The following is a 19,173-nucleotide window of genomic DNA, read 5'->3' as shown; positions in this document are numbered from 1 at the left end:
ATCAATGTACTTAATTTTAACCTAATGACAAGACAAACTTGTTGCTCTACAGGTGTGCTACTTTATTTTTAGTCTAGTAGTAATAAGCATAAAACATATATAACATCAAAACTACACTTGATCTTGGTTCTCTTTACACACTTTAATGAATTTTACAAGAAATACTGAGACACCTTTGCCAAGAGGCAACATAGTCCCTTTGGGACTTTGTGGATATTGAGTCCCCACACAGGTAGCTTCTGGTTCCCACACCATGCAGCTGTCCAGCCTGGTGAGTGGGAGAGACTGCATCACTTAAAAATCATACTGTTACACATATGTGCTTCTAACTCTCTCAGAAGTCAGGTTAGTAATTGGCAATCTGTCAAGCTGTAACATGTTCACAGGACTTTACCTTGTCAGCCTGCGTCTTCTGCTGAGCTTCTAAGTTCCCACCCATAACAGAATAAATGTTGATCCACCCGTCAAAAGTGGCAGCAGAGAAGACCGAAGGATTCCTAGGACACCACTGGACATCAAAGCACCACTGACTCCGAATGGGCAACTCGTAAACCACCTATCACAGAAAGAGAGAAGGCAGAAGCACAACATGAATAGTCCCCTGCTTTCCCAAAATTACTTGCCCACAGCAAGTGTGTCACACTTTATTTACATAGCACCATTGTATACGTCTCTTATTTTTGCTTCTTAAAGGATGCTTTGCAACCGAGTTATAGCACATTGAGCCCAAACGTCAGAAAGCCACAGCAAGCTGCTATACCATAGGATTCTGGTTGTAGAACAAAATGCAAAAGCAACAAGTCAGTACTGCCACTGCTGTTAACCAAGGGAACACCAGAAAACAACACAAGAAAACCAGAAGCCAAAAGGCAAGAAGGTGTCATGAGCAAGAACATGTAAACAGAAATAATAGTCTGGAATAACAAATTTGACAAGGAAAATAAAAGCCTACAGAAAAAAAGTAGAACCACAAAAAAGGACTGTAATAGCTGCAGGTGAACTATGAAGGATATTGCAGCCAACAAGTTTCTGGTCCAGCACTCAAAAATCCAAAGTTCAATTCATGGCCCAGACACAGACTTCCTAGCTGATGCTGAGCAACTCACTAACACAACCTTGACTTTGAACCTCCAAGTTTGTAAAATGAAGAGATTTTCTTTTTGCCTCACAGGCACAAAACACAGAGAATCACAGCTTCCTTCTCTGTGGGAACATGATCTGCATTTTCTGTTCCAAAGTATAAAACCTTGCATTTGCTTATATTAAAATCCGGATTGCTAAATTAAAAAAAAAAAAAAAAAAAAAGAAAGACAACAAACCCCCCCAAATATCCCCAAAAAACAAAGAAACCAATCCTTCCCCCAAACTCACCAGATCAGCTATTCTGTATAACTGTACTGTCCTTACTATTGAAAACCTTCCCAATTTTATTATCACCTAAAACTTTTCTGTTCATTGGTACCAAGTCAAGAACAGCCCCCTAAGAATAGTTTGTGCATAAATGCCTAAGTTGAATTTGGACTCTGCAAATCTCCAGTAGCATGCATAAAGATGAGCCAGCTGCACTAAAATTGTTTTTTAAAATTTTTCCGATAAAACACAGTGAAGAGACTTTAGTAAAAATTAGACTTTGGGAACATTTCAGTGTCTGATTCTCTTCTAACCACTAGACATCTGTACAGAGTGAGCATCAAATCCCATGAAACCACAACAGCAGCATTTCATGCATTTTATGAAAATGGATTAATTTTTTTCCATGCCTCCAAGGCAAAGGTAGTCAGCTAAGTGAAATTGTTCCATGAAATGAATCCAGTCTGGGCTCCCAGCTGGACTTTGTTCAGTATTTTTAGAGTATTTTCCCCATGCTATCATTAAGATCAACTGCGTGAATTTTGTTCAAGGTTCAAAATTCAGTTTCATCCAGAAATTCAGCATTGAATGAGTAGGTCTGCAGAAAAATTTTTTACACAGTCCTATTTCAATTCAGGTGATACCAAAACATTTCAAAGATGGAAATTTTGAGATACATGACTAGATAAGCACATACATGTGAAACCACTGTACTATGAATAAAGCTTACACACATATTTAATTACATTGTTTCCCTCTCAATGACCCTAACAAATGCTCCTGATTCTCTTTCAAGTTTCCACCCCAAAAAACTTACTACCCTAGGAGAAGGAAGAAGAATAAACAAATGGACACAGAGAACACTACATGTGTGAACATAGCAAGAGTAATCAAAATTAGCTGAAACTAAGTTTTAGTTGAAGTTTTCTTCCCTCTATGACGTCTGGACACAGATATATAAGAGAAAAATCTCTGTCGGTTTCTGTTGTTTTCAGTCTGGATATGGACAACCCTCTCATTCACTCCAGACAGGGAGAGTGCAAAAGACACACTGGAGGAAATTACATTGGCACTCCACAGGGATACAGAGAAGGGACACATACATAGCGTAGCGCACAACTGTATAAAGCAGACCATGTGTACTTATAGCTGTGGTTATGTACCTCCCCTACACTTGTGTTCCAGCACAAGATCCGATTATCTTTGGCGCTACTCAACAGCAGTTCAGGGTCAGCCTGGCACCAAGAGACAGAGAGAACTCCCCTAAAATAGATCAGAAAGAAATCAGTCATCTTTCATACCCAGTCCACTCTCCCACCCTGTCTCCAAGAAAGCAGCAGAAATGCTGCTTAAGCTCAGAAATGCTAGTTCTCATCTCTACCCTCAACCAGATTCATCTGTGAAACAAAGCAGGCCTAGCAAAAAATCACAGTTCTCTTAAGTCCAGTCTCCCAGACGTCTGCCTTTTAAAGATGGAGATCCTTGAAAAGGCAACACAACAAGCAGGCCCTCACCTCGTGTGCCCTTCCAGCTGGCTCAAAGGAGAGGTAGCAAAACGTAAGTCCCATATTTGGATCACTGGCAAGCGGTCATCCTCAGAGGAAAGGACTAACTGGGTTGCAACTTCTGGATGCCAGGCCATTCCTGAGCAATGCATCTAGGGACAAAAATAGCATAGGCTGAAAATTCAGCAAAGCAAGCTGGCAATAGCACAAATGGCCCAAAGCCACATCGTTCTGCATTTAACTCGCCTAGAATGCTCGACATAAAGCAAGTCTAGCAATGTCTTGCTGTGGGAAGCAAGTATTTCTACCTTCTCTACACAGCAAAAAAAACACTAACCATACAGACTAGTTAAAAGCTGATCTAGGAAGACAGCTGGGATTATAATGCAGGAGGCTTCTCATAAATGAGCTGTGAACACAGCAATTGAATGCAAGGGTGCCCTAATTTTAGGAACAGCTAGGGGGTCTTGTTTCTCCATTACATTAGGGGAAAAAAGAGAGAGGTGCTTTGATGCTATATCTCCAAGAGAACCAGCCCCAACAAGCTCCCAGAATAAAAACACTTGATCCCAAAAGCCTGTGCCACTGCTTTGCAGCCACATGTGGTATGTTGTAAGCTAGTCAGAAGCACAGTCTTTCCTCCACTCACTCTGTTGCTGTGGTCACTGACTTTGATGATAGGCTCATTCTTCCTGAGGTCCCAAACCACAGTCTTGCCGCTGGGGTGAGCGGAGGACAGGATATGCTGCACTTGCCGATTCCAGGACACCACACTGATGTCTTCATGAGGCTGCCAAGATAGGAAAGGCCACACATCCATTATTCCCATGTTGAGGGAACACTAATCACAGGATTCTGTCACTAGCTTAACTAAGGGATTTGAGGATATATACATTCCTCTCTTCAATCACGGATCAACTAACTGGAAATAGCAGCACTGACCAGAAAGGCTAGGGAGCATGGAAAGTCCTTTACTCAGAATGTACAGTGGACAGTCAAATTATGTGGGTGAATGTCACCTGGAAAAGCACCTTTGCATTTTGGGAACAGGTACTGGATTCTGCATTGGCCAAATGTGTCATAAATCAGTCCAGCTGAAAGACCATAGATGGTTCTGCCCTGACTCTTGGGATTAACTTAAATGGAAAGATGACCTTGTGCAACATTTCAGGAGTGCAGTGAGATAAAAATGATGAAGCATTCAAGGCTAATTGCTGTTACTGTATCTACCACAATGCAGGAGATAGGCAAGAAGACAAATGGGAGGCTTATTGGAGGAAAAACTTGGCCTGCTTTTAGGCAAGTTTACAATGATTTTTTTCACTTTCAGGAGTTGATTGCCCTGAATAACATAATCAGCATCAGAAGATCAGAAGTTTCTTCCTGTTCAAACTCAGGAAACATTATCTGGGAGTAATAGCCAAGATACATTAAATGGCTCACTGGGTCTGCTAGGGATATTACTTTCATGATATATGAAAAGCTTCAGCTGAAGCCTGAAGTAAATTCATTCTTCAGAGAAGGTCCAATAAGCCTTCTTAATCCATCACACATGCCCCAGCTGAATCACAAGATAAACTGGTCGGTTACTTGATTCAAATCCACAAAGAGCTTACCCATCCATGCAAAGTGCATCCTTCCAGAGCTTGCCAGCCTACCTCCCCTCCCTTTATAACAGTCTTTTAGCCTCCCCAGAATGAAGCTGATCAGTCAATTCTGATTCATCTTTCTCCTGACAGATGTCAAGGTCATTCCCCCTTCACAGACTGACTAGGCCAGGATGACTCCACACACTCACATCTCTTTGCCTTGCCTGCTGAGATATAAAACTGCAGGGGTATTACCCAGAGGAAAACTCATTTACCTGTGATTTAGCCCCTGGAGTCATAGGCACACTGAAGTTATTCAAGTCCCAGATGAAAATTTCAGAATCATTGGCTCCAGAAGCCAAGAGGTTACTCTGTGGAAAAAGAAAAGCTCAGCTGAGTTTCACAGGGAAAGAGGATGGATTTCTTAAAAAGAAATGTAAGCAAAAAACCCAAAAGCTTCCAAAATCAGATCAGAGCTGCATTTTGCAGAAAGATACTAACTGGATTACAAACCAAGCACATTTCTGGCCTCCATGCCTTCAGCTGTGCCATGGTACAGACCTGTTTAAAATTTGTCTAGCAAGCTACACGTGCAGGTGGCTGGTGTTACTCATCACGAAACTCTGCCACAGGCCTGGAAGCCACTGTCTCTGGCCAGCTGAGCCTTTGGCCTGCATCCCAGCACCGAGAACGTTTCTTCTGAACAGATGCAGGCTTCCCACAAGGGTCTGCAGACAACTTTCAACTTGCCTTTGTGCTACCACGAGAACTTGTGTTCTGTTCACTACTCACTTACGTTGCAGTCCCTTCAAATGTGATCAGAGCCTCACTGAATTAGACACTAACTGAACAAATAACAAAAAAGTTCTGATTTCAAATGGGTAATGGTCTAACATGTAACAGTATTACAAGACACGTTTTTACAGAGGTAAGAGACTTGATCAAGGTCACAGGGGAATTCAGTGGCAAAGCTGTGAGCAGAACCTAAATTTGAGTCCCAAACTAGTCTTGTGTCATGACCACCACGCCTCTTTCAAGCTAAAAACTGTTCTTTCAGTTTATAAATCTCTATACACAAGGGAAAAGCATATTTTTTTTAATGGAGGTTAACTTTAATTTGGTTATAGGTATCTTAATGTTGCATACCTGGAAAGGGTTGAAGTCAAGAGCTCGAACAGGACCTGAATGCTTCTCTGTCTGCCCAATTACAGGCTCACTCTTTGAAGCCAGGATACGGTGCACACTGTACATCGTCAGTACACCGTTATCCCCTCCACCAATGATCACCCCAGAGGACTCTGGGGACCCATTTCCAAAGTTACCCCAGATCAGCTTATGAAACCTAAAAAACAAGAAAATAAAGCTGGCATAGCCACAATATTTGGTGGAAGTCAAGATACCCTCTGCCTTACCAGAAGCCACATCCATGTTCCGACCTATCAAATATAACCATCAGTCTGCACCTTAAATAACCATCTCCCCTTGAAGATGACTGTGGCTCTTACATGGAAAAAAAAGAAACGAGCTTCCTTCCAAAGACTTTTAAAGGGAATTTACAAAGGAAGAGCTGGAAGAGCTAGTCTGTATTTTTTTTCCCCCCTGCCTTAAAACATTTAGGACCTCATATGGGATTTGGTGGGTGAACTTCTCTAACCTACATCTGGAATACAAATTTCACTCTGCCTCTAGTCTCTTTATGGCAAATCATTAGCCCCAGCAAATTCACATGATACAGAATAACTCTCCTGACTGACTGCCATATAAGTCCTTTCAGACTTCTCCAGTGGTCCAACTGCTGTACTTTTATGCCCAATGTGGTTTGTGTCAACAGACTGAATTTGCTGAATTCTTGAAGACAGAGGTCAACTGATCCAAAAGATCACTTTATACCCCCAAAATAGGATCTCCTCTACTCCTTTCTTGTCCCAGAAAAACCCTTTTCAGTTTCACTGATTGATACATCAGGATGAGTCTCTAGTACCTGTTTGAGGTAGCAAGTGTTCCTTTCTGCTTCATGTCCAGGGAGGGATCCCTGAAGTCAACCTCAAATATTTCCAAGGTGGCATTTGTACTGAAGGATGCATCCAGTTGTTGGGCAGATGTTCCTAGCAGAAGTGCGAGGGCAAAACAAGTGGGCACTTTTTTCAAGAGCACAAGATACAAAAAGAGCAAGGCACAGGAAACCTATTCTTCCTAGTTAGCACAACTTTGGTTGTGCCCGTTTAAGGACAGGTCATGTTTGAATACCTCAGAAAGAGGAACTTACAATTATGACAAAGACTTTGAAAGAAATTAGAACTTCTTCAAGAAATTCTGGGCACCAGGGTCACTGTTGCACAAATACTTTTCTCTCTTAGGATAAATATAATTCATACATCCTCTTCCAAGCAGCCACAGCTTCTGATATTAAGTCCTTACCTAAATCACAACTGCAGTTGCATCATGAAACCCTGCTACAAGTATGATCCCAAATACTTCTGTATACTGCTCCTCAACTATGACCATATGTCTCCATCAAACCTTCTAAACTTGGTCTACAGCAAAAGTTCTTCAACCTTACCCAACTAAATACTCCCCAATGACCCACGGAGAGCTAGCAGTCACACAGTGGTGGCCTCCTTCCTTCTCTCTAGCTTACAGAATAAAAGCTAAAAATAGATTTAACATTGCCTAATGGGACACTGCCAAGCAAATAGTCACTCAGTTACCACAGAGGTGCTTTGTAACTGCCTATGGCATGGAAAGTGCCCAAGAGACTATTAAAAAGCAGTAAAAATTATGAAACTATGCAGTTTCTGATCTAAAGCAGACTGAAGCCAAGACCTTTGGTCCAACCAAAAAACTGTCCTTATTAGAGAAACACAAAATACACTATCTACCCCAAAAATTGTAATGGTGCTTTTAAGGCAACAGCTGAACTTGTGACACTTTCTTTCGACATCATCCCTGAAAAAAAAAAAGCAAAACAATATGGTAGCGCTGCGCAACCCAGGCAGAAGACAGAGCTGACTAGTTCCCATGTTAGGCAGACAACCCAAGCTGTTGGTTCCACACAGACATTAAACTTACCCACTGCCAACTCAGTGAACAGGCTGACTTTGTGCTTAAATATTATATTATTATATAATAAGCTTTGTGCTTATTGTATTTATAATAATATAAAATTATTATAACAACAGTGAATAATGAATAATATCAACAAAATGCAAATTTAAGGTTTTGCAGAAATACTGAAAATTGAATGATAACCAAGACATGCTTTAGGGAGAAGAGATTTCTATTATTTGATTGTCAAACCATGTGATAATGTCTGAAGACCAACAAAGTAAAAATGAGCTTAAACAAACATGACAAGAAAGAACTTTTTTCTTTTCCACAGATATTCCAAGTAAGTAACCTTATTTTGTTTTAATTTTTATAGCACGCAGATGTTGGAGTTCATACAGACTTAATTAGAAGTTAGATCAAAAAAGCCATGTATTCACTCTTTGAAAAGAATCACTGGCCTTTAAGGTGTCAAAGCTGGGCATACAAATAATCTCTCCTGGTCACTTAAAAAAAAAATAAGGCTGTAATGATTTCAATATATTGCTTGTAAATTTTCCAGAGATTATTAAGGTGGGAATTGTTGAAAGTTAAAGCCAATACAACTCTAAATACAATCAAGCTGTGACTCACACTTTAATTTTCACAAATTTAGAAGAACTTTACCTGTTGCTAGATAAATGGGGTGGTTGGTTGCTGGACTCCATGCCTGGACAGCTGTTCGCTCGATTTCCTTTAGCTTCATTTTCTAGGCTCTAGAAGAAATTTCACACAGTGATTAGAATAGCTGGATAAAGTCAACATAAAAGTAATCACACCAGTAACAAAATATCCCCCTTATGAAAGTACCACCCAAACAAATTGCTCTCATAGAGAGAAGTTACTTTTTACTTCCTGAACTAGTGAATACAGTTTCACAGGAACGAATTAGTGTATTTTAGAATTCATGAAAAAAACCCAAACAACCCAGCTGTCTGATCCCAGATTTTCTTTCATATATAGCTCTCTCTTTCATATACCTCGATTACAGGAGAGTTTCAAAAGGAAGGGGATCTAAACTAAACAACATACTCAAGTTTTCAGTCCAGGCTGGTTTAAATCAGCTGCAGAAATTAATTTAAACAAATGTATTTGCAAAGCACTAGTTGTGCTCTCTGAACAAGCTGATGTCAGTATATACATAGGCAAAAAGGGAGCACCAGGAATCTCAGGGCAGGCTAAATTCCAAGCAGAAAAGTGACGTGGCAACAGAAAACAAAGTGCAATGCTATCATGCACCATTTCAGTTAATGTACTTTGTTCTGTTCCTCTGAGAAGTGAAAGAAAAGAAATCATTTAACTTTCTGCTTGAGTTCGTACATGGTAGAAGGTGAGAAGAAGCAATCCAGAAGGAACTACTGGGTTTCAATCTCAGCTCTGACAATAATTCTTGTTATTTACTCTAGATAGATTAATGGACACCTGTAAAATGGGAGCACAATTTCCCCGTGTCACTGAAGAGAGATTAATTAGATGGGCAATAACGTAGTAGCATAATTGAAAGTCAAACATCAACAGCAGGCAGCCAGGAGGCTGCAAAACTGCATATAAATACAAATTACTGTTCCATGTAGGATTCCATTCTTGCTGAGGATGAAGCACCCAGCACCTCTCCATCCCAGACTATGCCCAAGCCTTCTAGACATGTCAGCAACATAAATGATGTGTGGACGTATCATTCACAGGCTGGCGGGGTCACCCTCATGAGCAGTTCCTGAACCTTTCGAGCTTGACTGTAGTCCAGTGTTTTAACTCTAGCTAAGCAGAGCTGCTAACTATGCACTCAGATGATATCATGCTGAATAAAGTAAAACTGTCAGCAGGCAGCACAGCAAAACACTCTGCATCTTGCCAGCTCGCTGTGATTAACCTCTCCTGGTTACTTGACACTGTTGGTGTTAGCTGGGCTGATGGTTAAACCGTAGTCTGCATCACACGGCCCTCTCTTCAGATGCAGGGCTACAAGTGTCAGTGCTTCAGAGTCTGGCCTTACTCAGGCCAGACTATGGATGTTTATTAGTAACCAAGTTCATAAAGGCAGCTTGCTGTGGCCAGCCCTCTGTCTGGCCAAATCATTCAGAAAAAAAAAAAACAGTTCTGAAAAAGCCTTCCAACACCTTGTGGCTTATATGAAGCCATGGCCTCCTGAGGCCCACATAAGGGGAAATCTGATCAGCATTGCTTCTTGGGCTTGGACCTCCTGGCTAGTAACTCCACACCCTTTTTAGGGTTTCTTCTCCACCACCGGTCAGATGCTAAGGACATCCTCTCTTTCCCCCATGCACTATCAGGACATGCTGTTTGATTAGAATTTATTTAATGCTTTTTAGCATTAAATTAGTTTGCAGCAGTATCTCCCAAAGCTCAAACTGCCTATTGCTATTCTCACATTAACCTTTATCCCAACTTAGCTGGGGCCCAGAGGAATCTGAACAGAACTCTTGTACAATAAAACCAGTGCAACTACTTCCTCATGCAGCCTAGGAACGGAGGTGGGAAGATCATCTCCTCCTCCTCACCATAACAGACCTCTAAAGCTTACTTTCCTAACTTCCAGCACACCCTTTGCGGGGTACTTGTTAGGGCTCCATCACATTCTCTCTGCCAAGAAGTTTCAGCGCCTACTCATCTGTCTGCCATACTAGTGCAGCAACACTGTCTGGGTCTCCTCCCTTCATCAGCAGGGGGGAAGGAAAATATCCCCAGGAGGAGTTAGGTGAACCTGCTAGCAACAGCCTACTGCACAAGGCACTACCTGACTCCACTGATACGGGGGAGCAGGACAGCTGGTATGTTCCTTACCAGGCCCTTTCCTGCCTCTTTCTCCTCCAGGTACGAACCAATCAGTTGTAGGAGCTGGCTGTACATATAGGCCTCACTGCTTCTTGGCTTTTGAGAGGGCAGCTTGCCTGCTAACCCATCAACATTACTAGACAATGGCCAAAAGACCTCTTCCCTCTAGTAAGCTAACTAGTAAGGAAGTAATGAAGAGTGTAACCATCACAAACAGGTGATGTGGTCACATCACCTGATGTGGTCACATCACTGTGATGAGGTCAGGTGAGTGGTACAAGCTCCCACTCCTTACCCTCTGTGCTGGACTGACTGCACGGCTGCCAGAATTTCCATTTAACAGGTAAATACAAAGACAAGCCACAAAGAACATGCAGAACAGTATTGCTCAATTGCCCAGTTCTTCTTGTCAATAGAGCATTTTGCATAAGAAAGTCAACATTACTGTTCTCTTTTCATAAACTTTATCTTCACATTCTGTCCTGGCTTAAGTCTTTTGCCCATGGTGACTCACCCAGACATAGGAAAGCAAACAAGGCATCATTTAGAGTGGCTCAATATCAACAGAACTACTGTAGAAGTGCTGGATCACAGGTATTGAACAGGTACACTGTGTCCCTGGTCCTCAAGGCAAAGCAGCAGTAGTGCCAACAGACTTGAGAAAGCCCACAGGAGATGCATAACAAGCCAACAGATTACAGCATCACACCATCTCTTAAGCACCTCCTATCTGTTCAGCTCCACTGCAGCTAAGGTTCTGCAGGGATGCAGCAGCACCTCCTCCTTCAGTCAGTGAGCTCTGAGTTTGGAACGGAAGAAAAAAGCTTGATTTGAGTCTTATTCTTAGAGAAGTGATCCTTCTATACACTGTGCCTGTCTGTATCCAGGACAGGACTCACGATCCTTAAAGCAGGAAAAAGCCCTTCTTTAGCAAACTCGTGTGGCTGCCCGAGAAAAATTTAAGTATTGAACGCTTCCACAAGAGAATTTTTAGGGAGAGGTTGCCACCTGCTGTAATCTCCCAAAATAGCATCTAAGACTTCTGAGAAAGCTCATGTTTTTCTCAGGACCTCTAATTAATTAATCATGACAATTCCTCCTCCCCCTTCTACAGACATCCGATTATAGATCTAACGTATTAACGAACCTCAGCTCCAACGGGAGTCATAGGACAGAAGCAGCATTTCCCCACAGCCTCCCCCAGCCATGGTTTCCTGCACAGTGTCCTTAAAAGGTAACACTGTCTGCAAAGCAAAACCCAGCAGGTCAGAGCACTCCCCACCACTGGGAAATGGAAAGCACACACATAAACAGTGAAAAGTACAAGCACATGTTCTCAAATCATGATGGACCATGCAAACAATGCTGACAGAGGCAAAAATTCCTCACCTACACTAACTTGAAATACTTGTGGCTTTAGAGTACATTGTAAAAGACTGTGGTTGTTGTTGTTGTATCAGCTAATTGATCCTCAAAGCTGTCATGATAATCATCCCTGGTATCACTCTAGGGAGGCTCTCTCCTGCACCACCCAAACACTGTCAATCAGAAATCCCCTCCTACTGACTTTCCTGATCCTCCTCCTACCACTGGGCACCTCTTTGAACAGTTTCTGCTGATACTGGACTTCCAGCACAGCACAAAAGGGAACCAGTAGCCTGATCCCCTTAGCTAAAGGTAAAACTTGGGCAGCAGAACAGAAAAGACTTGTCCAAGGTCACCCAGGTGACAAGCAGCCATCCTAAGAACTGAAAAAGGCCTCTCAGCCATGACACAATGGTTGACACGAACTGTCCTACAGCTTCCACATCCCAGCATCTATTTAAAAATCTTTGCATTGCCCCTTCCCTTTGCACTGACACCCTCCTTTCGCAGCTCCCCAATACCCTACAGCCAGGCTGTTCTCATAAGTGCTTATTATAAATCCCGATTACAGAAGGCAGAAAGCACAGTGACACTAATCTCAGCTAATCATCGGTGTTTGCAAGGCGGGGTTGTTGCAGGGTAGGGCTCAGCACATTCTTCCATGACAGCTGTTACGGCATATAAAGAAACTTCTTGTGCTCTGCGCACTTTCAAAAGCTATTGCTAAGCACCACAGCACTGCACAGGTGGGAGCGCGTATACGTGTATCTCGTCAGCTTGTGTCGCACAACAGCACCACGCTGTGCGAGAGCAGAGAGAAGGTCTAGGAAGAAAGCGTTGACCTCGGACGCTGCGTGTCACAAAACAGGCTCTCGGCCACGCCAGAGGCCTCCCCGCGGCCCAGGTCAAACCGCCTCGCCCCCCCGCGGCGCCCCTCGCAGGCCGGCCCGCCGGCGGAGGGGAAAGACGCTCCGGGACTCCCGGAGCAGGGGCAGAGCCACAGGGCCTGGGGACGGCGCCGGCACAGCCACACCGGAGCGGGCAGGGCAGCAAGGCGGACCGGGGTTGGGGGGGCCAGGGGCCTGGCCGCGGGGGTGGGGCAGGGCGGGGGGGCCGCAGGCGGGGCTGGGCCAGCCCCTGCCCCCGGTGGCGGGGCTGAGGGGAGCGGGAGCCGGGGCAGAGGCAGCCGCCCGCATCAGGCCGAGCGAAGTGGGTGTGCCGGGGAGGAGGGAGAGGGAGGCGGGCGGCGGCGGCCCTTACCGGCTCGCTGGCCGTCCCCGCCGCGCCGCTGTGCCAAGCCCGAACGCTCCCGCAGCGGAGCCCTCACGACGGTGGCCACCGGGAGCCGAAATGCCCCGGCCAGCGGAGCGCCTCCCGTGACCCCGCCCCCGCGGCGCCGGAAGGAGAGCGTGCTGCCCGCCGCGCCTGCGCAGGCAGCAGCCCCGGGCAGCGGCGGGAGCGCTGGCGGCTGTGGTGCCGCCCGCGGGCCCGGGCCGCCGCGCAGGGCGGTCGAGCTCTCAGCGCCGGCGAGGATGCCGAGCCTGTTCCCCTTGGGGTGTGTCCCGAAATGGCGTGTGTATGGGACGGGGAGGCTGCTTGCAGTCTCTCCCGACCAGGTTCGGGCTGTCTCCCGCAGCCGCGGAACCACGAGCAGGGCCCCAGCAGCGCCCGGGGGCTCAGCGCGGCGCTCCCAAGCCGAGAGGCTCTCGGGCACCTTCTCTGTTTTTAAGATACTTGAATTTGCGCCATCCACTAGTCTGACACGGTTCGCGCTGTAGGCCAAGGAACACATTGGTGGAGCCAGGGTCTGCTGCTCCGGTCTCCCCCCTCAGAAGAACTTTGCCTCAGCTACAGATTTAAGCCTTCGGTGCACATCTTGGAAAATATTTTCCTAAAAGCATTTTAGTTGTCAGGGAAAAAAAAAAATGCAGATGCACCCCGACCTTCCTTCACCTCTCTCCTGTTTTGAGAAAATTTGCCTACACTACAAACCCCATTTTTAAGGATTTCTGAGCCATATTCTCTGCCCAACCCATTATGCCTTCCCCATTAAGGAAAACATCATTAAGTTATGGTAAGATACAGACTGGGTGTGAAACTCCCCAAAGAAGGAGGCAGCAAACAGTGCCGGGGCAGGGCAGCTGCATGGTATGCTGGATGGGCCTCAACCTGCCTCTGTGCAACTGCTGCTTCATCATTTTACATACACCAAGACAAGGTTCTTATTACTGCTCTGATAATTTTACTTGAAGACTCTTAACAACTCTCACAACATCATATATAGTGCTGTCACATAACTGCTGCGGAACAGTAATTCTTACTCAAGTATCTCTAAGGAATGTTTTCACCTGCATAAGACTTTGTAACAGAATTCAGTTTCAAGGTCCCCACAGCTCAAAAACCCTTCTGGGGTAAAACATAATTGTCTGTAATTTAAAAGTAAGCATATCTGTAACCAGAAGAGAAGGCGACAGCTTACAAAAGCCAGGAGGAATAGTGATTGTTCAGCACCTGCAAACAGGTCGGTTTTATTTACGCATACATATTTGTATGTGCTAGCATTCAATCATTTAATTCCCTTGAGCATACTCCCTTATAGAAACCCCTACAGCGAGATCAAGCTAACTGTCCTTTAGAATCTGGGGTTAAACATATTTATAAATTGAAAAATCGTGAATTGCTGTCTTCAAATACCTGCTTCTCTTCAAGCACAAAACTATGAGTCATGACAGGGCGTTAAGAGCGAAGCACAGCATCCAGTTTATATCGAGCACCCAGAAGAGCCCACGCCCTGTGATCACCCACTCCTGCAGCCAAACAGCAGGGTCTAAGACATAGCACAGGGGAGCTGAGAGAACTTTCAAGAGAACTTTCACTGTAAATCAGTACTGAAGGCACTGTCTTCTCCAGTAACAAGGGCAAAAACTTATGTTAAGGGAAGAGTGGAGCTGGGAAAAAAAACTAGGAGCTTAATAAAACTGTGTGTATAACTTTCCTCAGCAAATTGCTGATGAAGCCATAGGAGGCCCTAGATCAGTGGTGTGCAGAAAGACAGTCAGACTTCACGGGTCAGACATAACTCCAATGCTGGTGGATGAGCTCATGCCACACAGGAGCAACCTGGACATCTGTGCTCTTGGACCAAAGCCCAGGCACAGCAGAACAGGTCTGCCCAGAGCTGGACTTGCTCATTGGCCTTTTTGTACCACTTCCTGTCCACAGCACTGTCAGCGTCAAGCTATACGCTGCAAGGCTCTGTGCCTCACTAGTGCTCCCTACTGCCTGTGCAGGCTTCGCTTCAGAGCGTGTCTACACCAGGAAGAGAGCAAAGCCAAATCCCAGTAAGGACAGACAGTTATTCACACAGTATCAGACTCCCAAGCGCTGGCACTTGCCAGTCTGGTTCTGCCTGTCATTTCACATTAAATGATGACACTCTAGTTCAATTCTAAGCAGCACCTGCAGTAGCCACATGGTAACAGGCAGTATCTCCTATACTAAGGAATGTTTGTGCACAGGGTACATAAACTAGCAGCAGGCTACTACTGACTGCACTCAGAACTTTGCCCCACAGATACTAGCCTGTTTAGAACAACACCAAAAGTCATTCAATTTCATTGGCCATTGCTCAGCCTTCTCAAACCAACAGAAGACAACTAGCACAGTAGGTATCATCGATATATTTCACTGCAGTTAGTGGCTGAACGTTGAAGAGCAAGCATTCACATATGCCACAGAACACTCGAGAAGACGCCATCCCCAGCAGAGCTGACACAGGAGAAACACAGCACTTGTCAACAACTTTCAGATTTCATAGTGCGTCACCACTGGTGGCTCCTTATTGGGGTCCCCTCCTCTCTCCAAATACAGGTCATTGAAGGGATATTGCTTCGGTCCCTACAAGGAGAGATAAAGAGTGGGCAATTTACCACATTCAGCAAGCAAATTAAGCGGTAAGGGGAAAATATCTCATCCCATTCCACTCCCACCCAAATCAAGGCTTGTCATATACAACTTAAATTTCTGTTTAAGTGCTTTAGCAGGAATATTAGAATACAAGGAAAGTAAATTCAGAAATAGAGTTCTTTGTATAAACATGTCCTTTAACAGAAACATCAAGGTGGTCTTGCATTTAATCTTAACCAACAGTTCATCTCACAGCCTGAGGATAATATACTGCAAAAGCCGTTTGTGTATTCAGATGTATTTTTCAGAACTACAATCCAAATTATCCAGATCAGGAGATATAACTAAAAACGCAAGGCAAGAGAAGATATAAAGCATGTCCTTCGAGCAGTTGCACACGGGGAAGGAGAATACCTAGACCAAAGAAGGGATACTGTAAGAAGCTTTGCTTAAAATTAGTTCCCTGTGAACAGGAACTGCTCCCTACGAAACATAACCTGTGAGCTGAGCCAAGCCAGTCAACAGAAGAACTCGGGCTGGATGAGGCCACAGGACATCCCTTGGCCCGTGCCCTGCCTGCAGCAGGGTTTTGCATTCACACTCATCACTCAGCTTCAGCAAAACCACTCTTCTGGGCATCAGCAGTGACAAGAAATACAGCTCTTTTCCTCCCTTTACCCATGGGTGTCACTCACCACAGGCCTGTAAGATGGATAGATCTCTCCAAGACCAAACATGATCAGCATGGTACTCAAAAAGATGAGGAAGTGTTTGCGCATGGTATGCCAGGGAACTGGAGTGGGGGATGTATCAACACGGTTCCGAATGTACATGTCAAAGTCCCAGTGCATCTAAAGAACAAAGGAAAATAGCCACACATTTACCAACTGTGCTCTAGCTGCTTTTATCAAGTGAAGTGCTTTACAGCATTCACAAAACTGCCAGAAGCTGTTTCATCTCCACCTCGCAAGTGGAGATAAAACCACAGAGGAGATAAGTGATTTACCTACAGTCACAGCAAGTTGTCACTTACAGTAAAACTCAGGACTCCAAATTCCATCCTAGGCTTATACTAGGCAATATGCTTAATTACAGGATAGCAGCAGCTTTTATTTGTATACACAATCACTCCACCTTAGATTTATTCCCCAGCATGGTTGAAAAGGCATGGTATAAATCAGTACCCTCATTTACGGAGGTTCAGTCACATACCTGAAGAGAAGTAGCAGTGTTACTTCAAACAAAGAAGCAATTACCTGCCACTTGGAAGCTGGTTCCTCAAAACAGGCAGAGCACCTGCTGCTGTTACTCCATGACAAGAGCAGGGCTGGGAGCAAACTAATGCCCTTCCTGATTAAAGCAGAAGGGCATGTAAGCTTCTGCCTTCAAGTACACACAGGGAAGTCCCAAGCATGTTCTGCCTATAGTCTCCTTTCATATTAATGGAAGCAGAGAACTCATTAATTTGCAGCTCAAGTACTGTCTCTATCTCCCCAGCTTTCCCCTTTGCACACAGAGCCGTTTGCTATCAAACCAAGTGAGCCAGACTGAGAACTCGGTTACTTAAACAGAGGCATCTCCAGACACCTGAAATGCACCAGTATATTCCACTTGGTCCCCCACTGCCAACCCCACATGAAAGGGTACCTATACAAGCCTTCCTGTACCAAGCACCACAACAACATAGAATCACCGCAGGTTTGTTCATGTGCTTCCATGGCCATTACAACACGCACTTTACTGTGGTACACATGCTACAATGCTCTGGCATGTTTACACTATGACACATTACATACATATCCTTACATAATTTCTACTTTTAGTAAGGAGAGTTCAAGTCAATTACCAAGTTCAGTAATCACAGTTAGATTGCAGCCATTCACAGAAAGACCACGCACTAACCGAAAAGTTACTCCTGAAAAGGAGTTTGAGGAACTTAGATTTTGAAAGTTAACACAGGTGCTCTATTCATCTGTTTCTCTTAAGGATATCTTGCAAACTTTCTTCAGAGAAAAATTCCTTATTTGTACTCTATCCCAAAACAATCCTGGAGTAACAAAGCAGCAATAGCTACTTCCATTGTACTAAAAGGACTTTACTCAAACAATGGCTTCTTTGCTAAATGATTCTGAACTATGCTCTCATATTGAGTCAGAGCAGGCAAAGAAAAGGGACGAGACTTTCCTATTCCTACAGAGAAACTTAAGTTTGTAAAGTCTCCCTCCTCATATGTAATAAGATGTTAACATTCCTCACCACTTTCAAAAATATTTACCCTGATGGCTATAGCCTAAGTTTCTCTCCAGCTCACTGTCCCTGCTTGCATAGGCAACACACACCTGCACTTGGGGATACAATTACACAAAGAATTAAACAGAAAGCACTAAAAAGATGTGCATGTTAATATTTAGTAACAGTAGCACTGTGATCATAATGAAAAGTGCTACTAGCGTTCCTACCGGCTCTCCCCAGTTATGCCTCACGTCTGGCTGGTCCCACTGGTACCAGGGGTCTCTCTCATGAAAAGACTTATCAGGGAGCTTGGGATAGTCACCATACCTGTGAGAAACAGACAAAAAAACAAACATACAAGAAATCTCTATTAATTTAGATACATTTTGTAGAAGACACTATAGGAGAGGCCTATAGAAATGGAAGACTTAAACATTACTTTGTTTTTATAGCTCCTATGCATATACATTTTTTAAATGCATACATGCAACTAGCACAACAATCATCACCTTGACACCAGTCACTGTAACAATTAGCATTCCTCAAAGTGGCCTTTTTGGACTATTCTAGCTAGAAGAAAATGCAAGCTTAACTGAAATACAGAACCCTAGCTGTCTAGCATTTTGCACACATTGAAGTATTCCCCAACACTTAAACGCCTCCTGAAATCTTTATTCCAGAGATGGCTTTCAGTTCATCCCTCTTAGCCTTGCATTACAACAGCGTATGAAGTATCTCATACAGTATTTTATTCATACAGGCCTCCAACTCATTCCATTTGTTCCTGTTCTAAAACACTGACGATGTGTGCCTCCTAAGCTCTAAGCTCACAGCACAGCATCTCCGGACATTCAACAGAGACTACCAGCCTGCAGCACCTCCCCACAAAGCCGGGAGGTGCCGGCCTTGGCCCGCTCCCCGGCTGCGGGGGCACGGGACCCCAGCTCACCCAAAGCCGTCGTCGGGGTAGGGCTCGTAGTCTTCCACTCGCATATTGTACTTCTTTGCGGCAGCTGCCCGCTCCTCCGGTGTGCGGGGGTACGGCCCGGGCATCAGGTCCTTGGACAGCTCCGAGGCTGGCGGGAGAGCAACAAGGCCGGGTGGGCGCGAGCCCCGCCGGCAGCCGCAGCCGGGCCGGGGCGGTCGCGCCGCCCTCACACGCCGGCCCCGGAGCGACCGGCCCGCCGCCCCAAGGTCACCCTCCCCGCCGCTGCCGAGGCGCCCCCGCTCCCGTCTCCCCGCTCACCTGCCCGCGCCCCTGGGGGTGCTGCCGCGGCGGCCCGCGCCGCCCACAGCCGGGCGGCCGCCCGCTGCCAGAGGACACCGCGCAGCCCAGCCGCCGCCATCGC

General features: G+C 45.0%; 2 protein-coding genes across 4 annotated transcripts in view; both read right to left on the bottom strand.

Annotated features, from left to right (window-relative positions):
- Positions 1-13,053, bottom strand: part of SEC31B (SEC31 homolog B, COPII coat complex component) — a 38,012-nt gene extending 24,959 nt beyond the window's left edge. For all 3 annotated transcript variants that reach the window (XM_068399095.1, XM_068399096.1, XM_068399097.1), the window contains exons 1-9: positions 12,947-13,053; positions 8,156-8,244; positions 6,426-6,549; positions 5,591-5,786; positions 4,720-4,815; positions 3,505-3,645; positions 2,865-3,007; positions 2,514-2,613; positions 395-556 (exon numbers count right to left, since the gene is read on the bottom strand). In XM_068399095.1, coding sequence (XP_068255196.1) covers positions 395-556; positions 2,514-2,613; positions 2,865-3,007; positions 3,505-3,645; positions 4,720-4,815; positions 5,591-5,786; positions 6,426-6,549; positions 8,156-8,234 — 1,041 coding nt within the window. In that variant the 5' untranslated portion in view covers positions 8,235-8,244; positions 12,947-13,053. The remainder of the gene's footprint in view (positions 1-394; positions 557-2,513; positions 2,614-2,864; positions 3,008-3,504; positions 3,646-4,719; positions 4,816-5,590; positions 5,787-6,425; positions 6,550-8,155; positions 8,245-12,946) is intronic.
- Positions 13,054-15,350: 2,297 nt separating this feature from the next.
- Positions 15,351-19,173, bottom strand: NDUFB8 (NADH:ubiquinone oxidoreductase subunit B8). Its single transcript, XM_068398926.1, has 5 exons — positions 19,071-19,173; positions 18,774-18,900; positions 18,052-18,151; positions 16,288-16,443; positions 15,351-15,583 (listed from the first exon to the last, which is right to left on the bottom strand). The coding sequence occupies exons 1-5, from the start codon at positions 19,168-19,170 to the stop codon at positions 15,491-15,493; spliced, it is 576 nt and encodes a 191-aa protein (XP_068255027.1). The 5' UTR covers positions 19,171-19,173; the 3' UTR covers positions 15,351-15,490.

The sequence above is a fragment of the Nyctibius grandis genome, chromosome 4, assembly GCF_013368605.1.
Source record: "Nyctibius grandis isolate bNycGra1 chromosome 4, bNycGra1.pri, whole genome shotgun sequence".
NCBI classification, from domain to species: domain Eukaryota; kingdom Metazoa; phylum Chordata; class Aves; order Nyctibiiformes; family Nyctibiidae; genus Nyctibius; species Nyctibius grandis.
The sequence above is the reverse complement of the archived record's forward strand: the minus strand, read 5'-3'. Positions and strand labels throughout refer to the sequence as shown.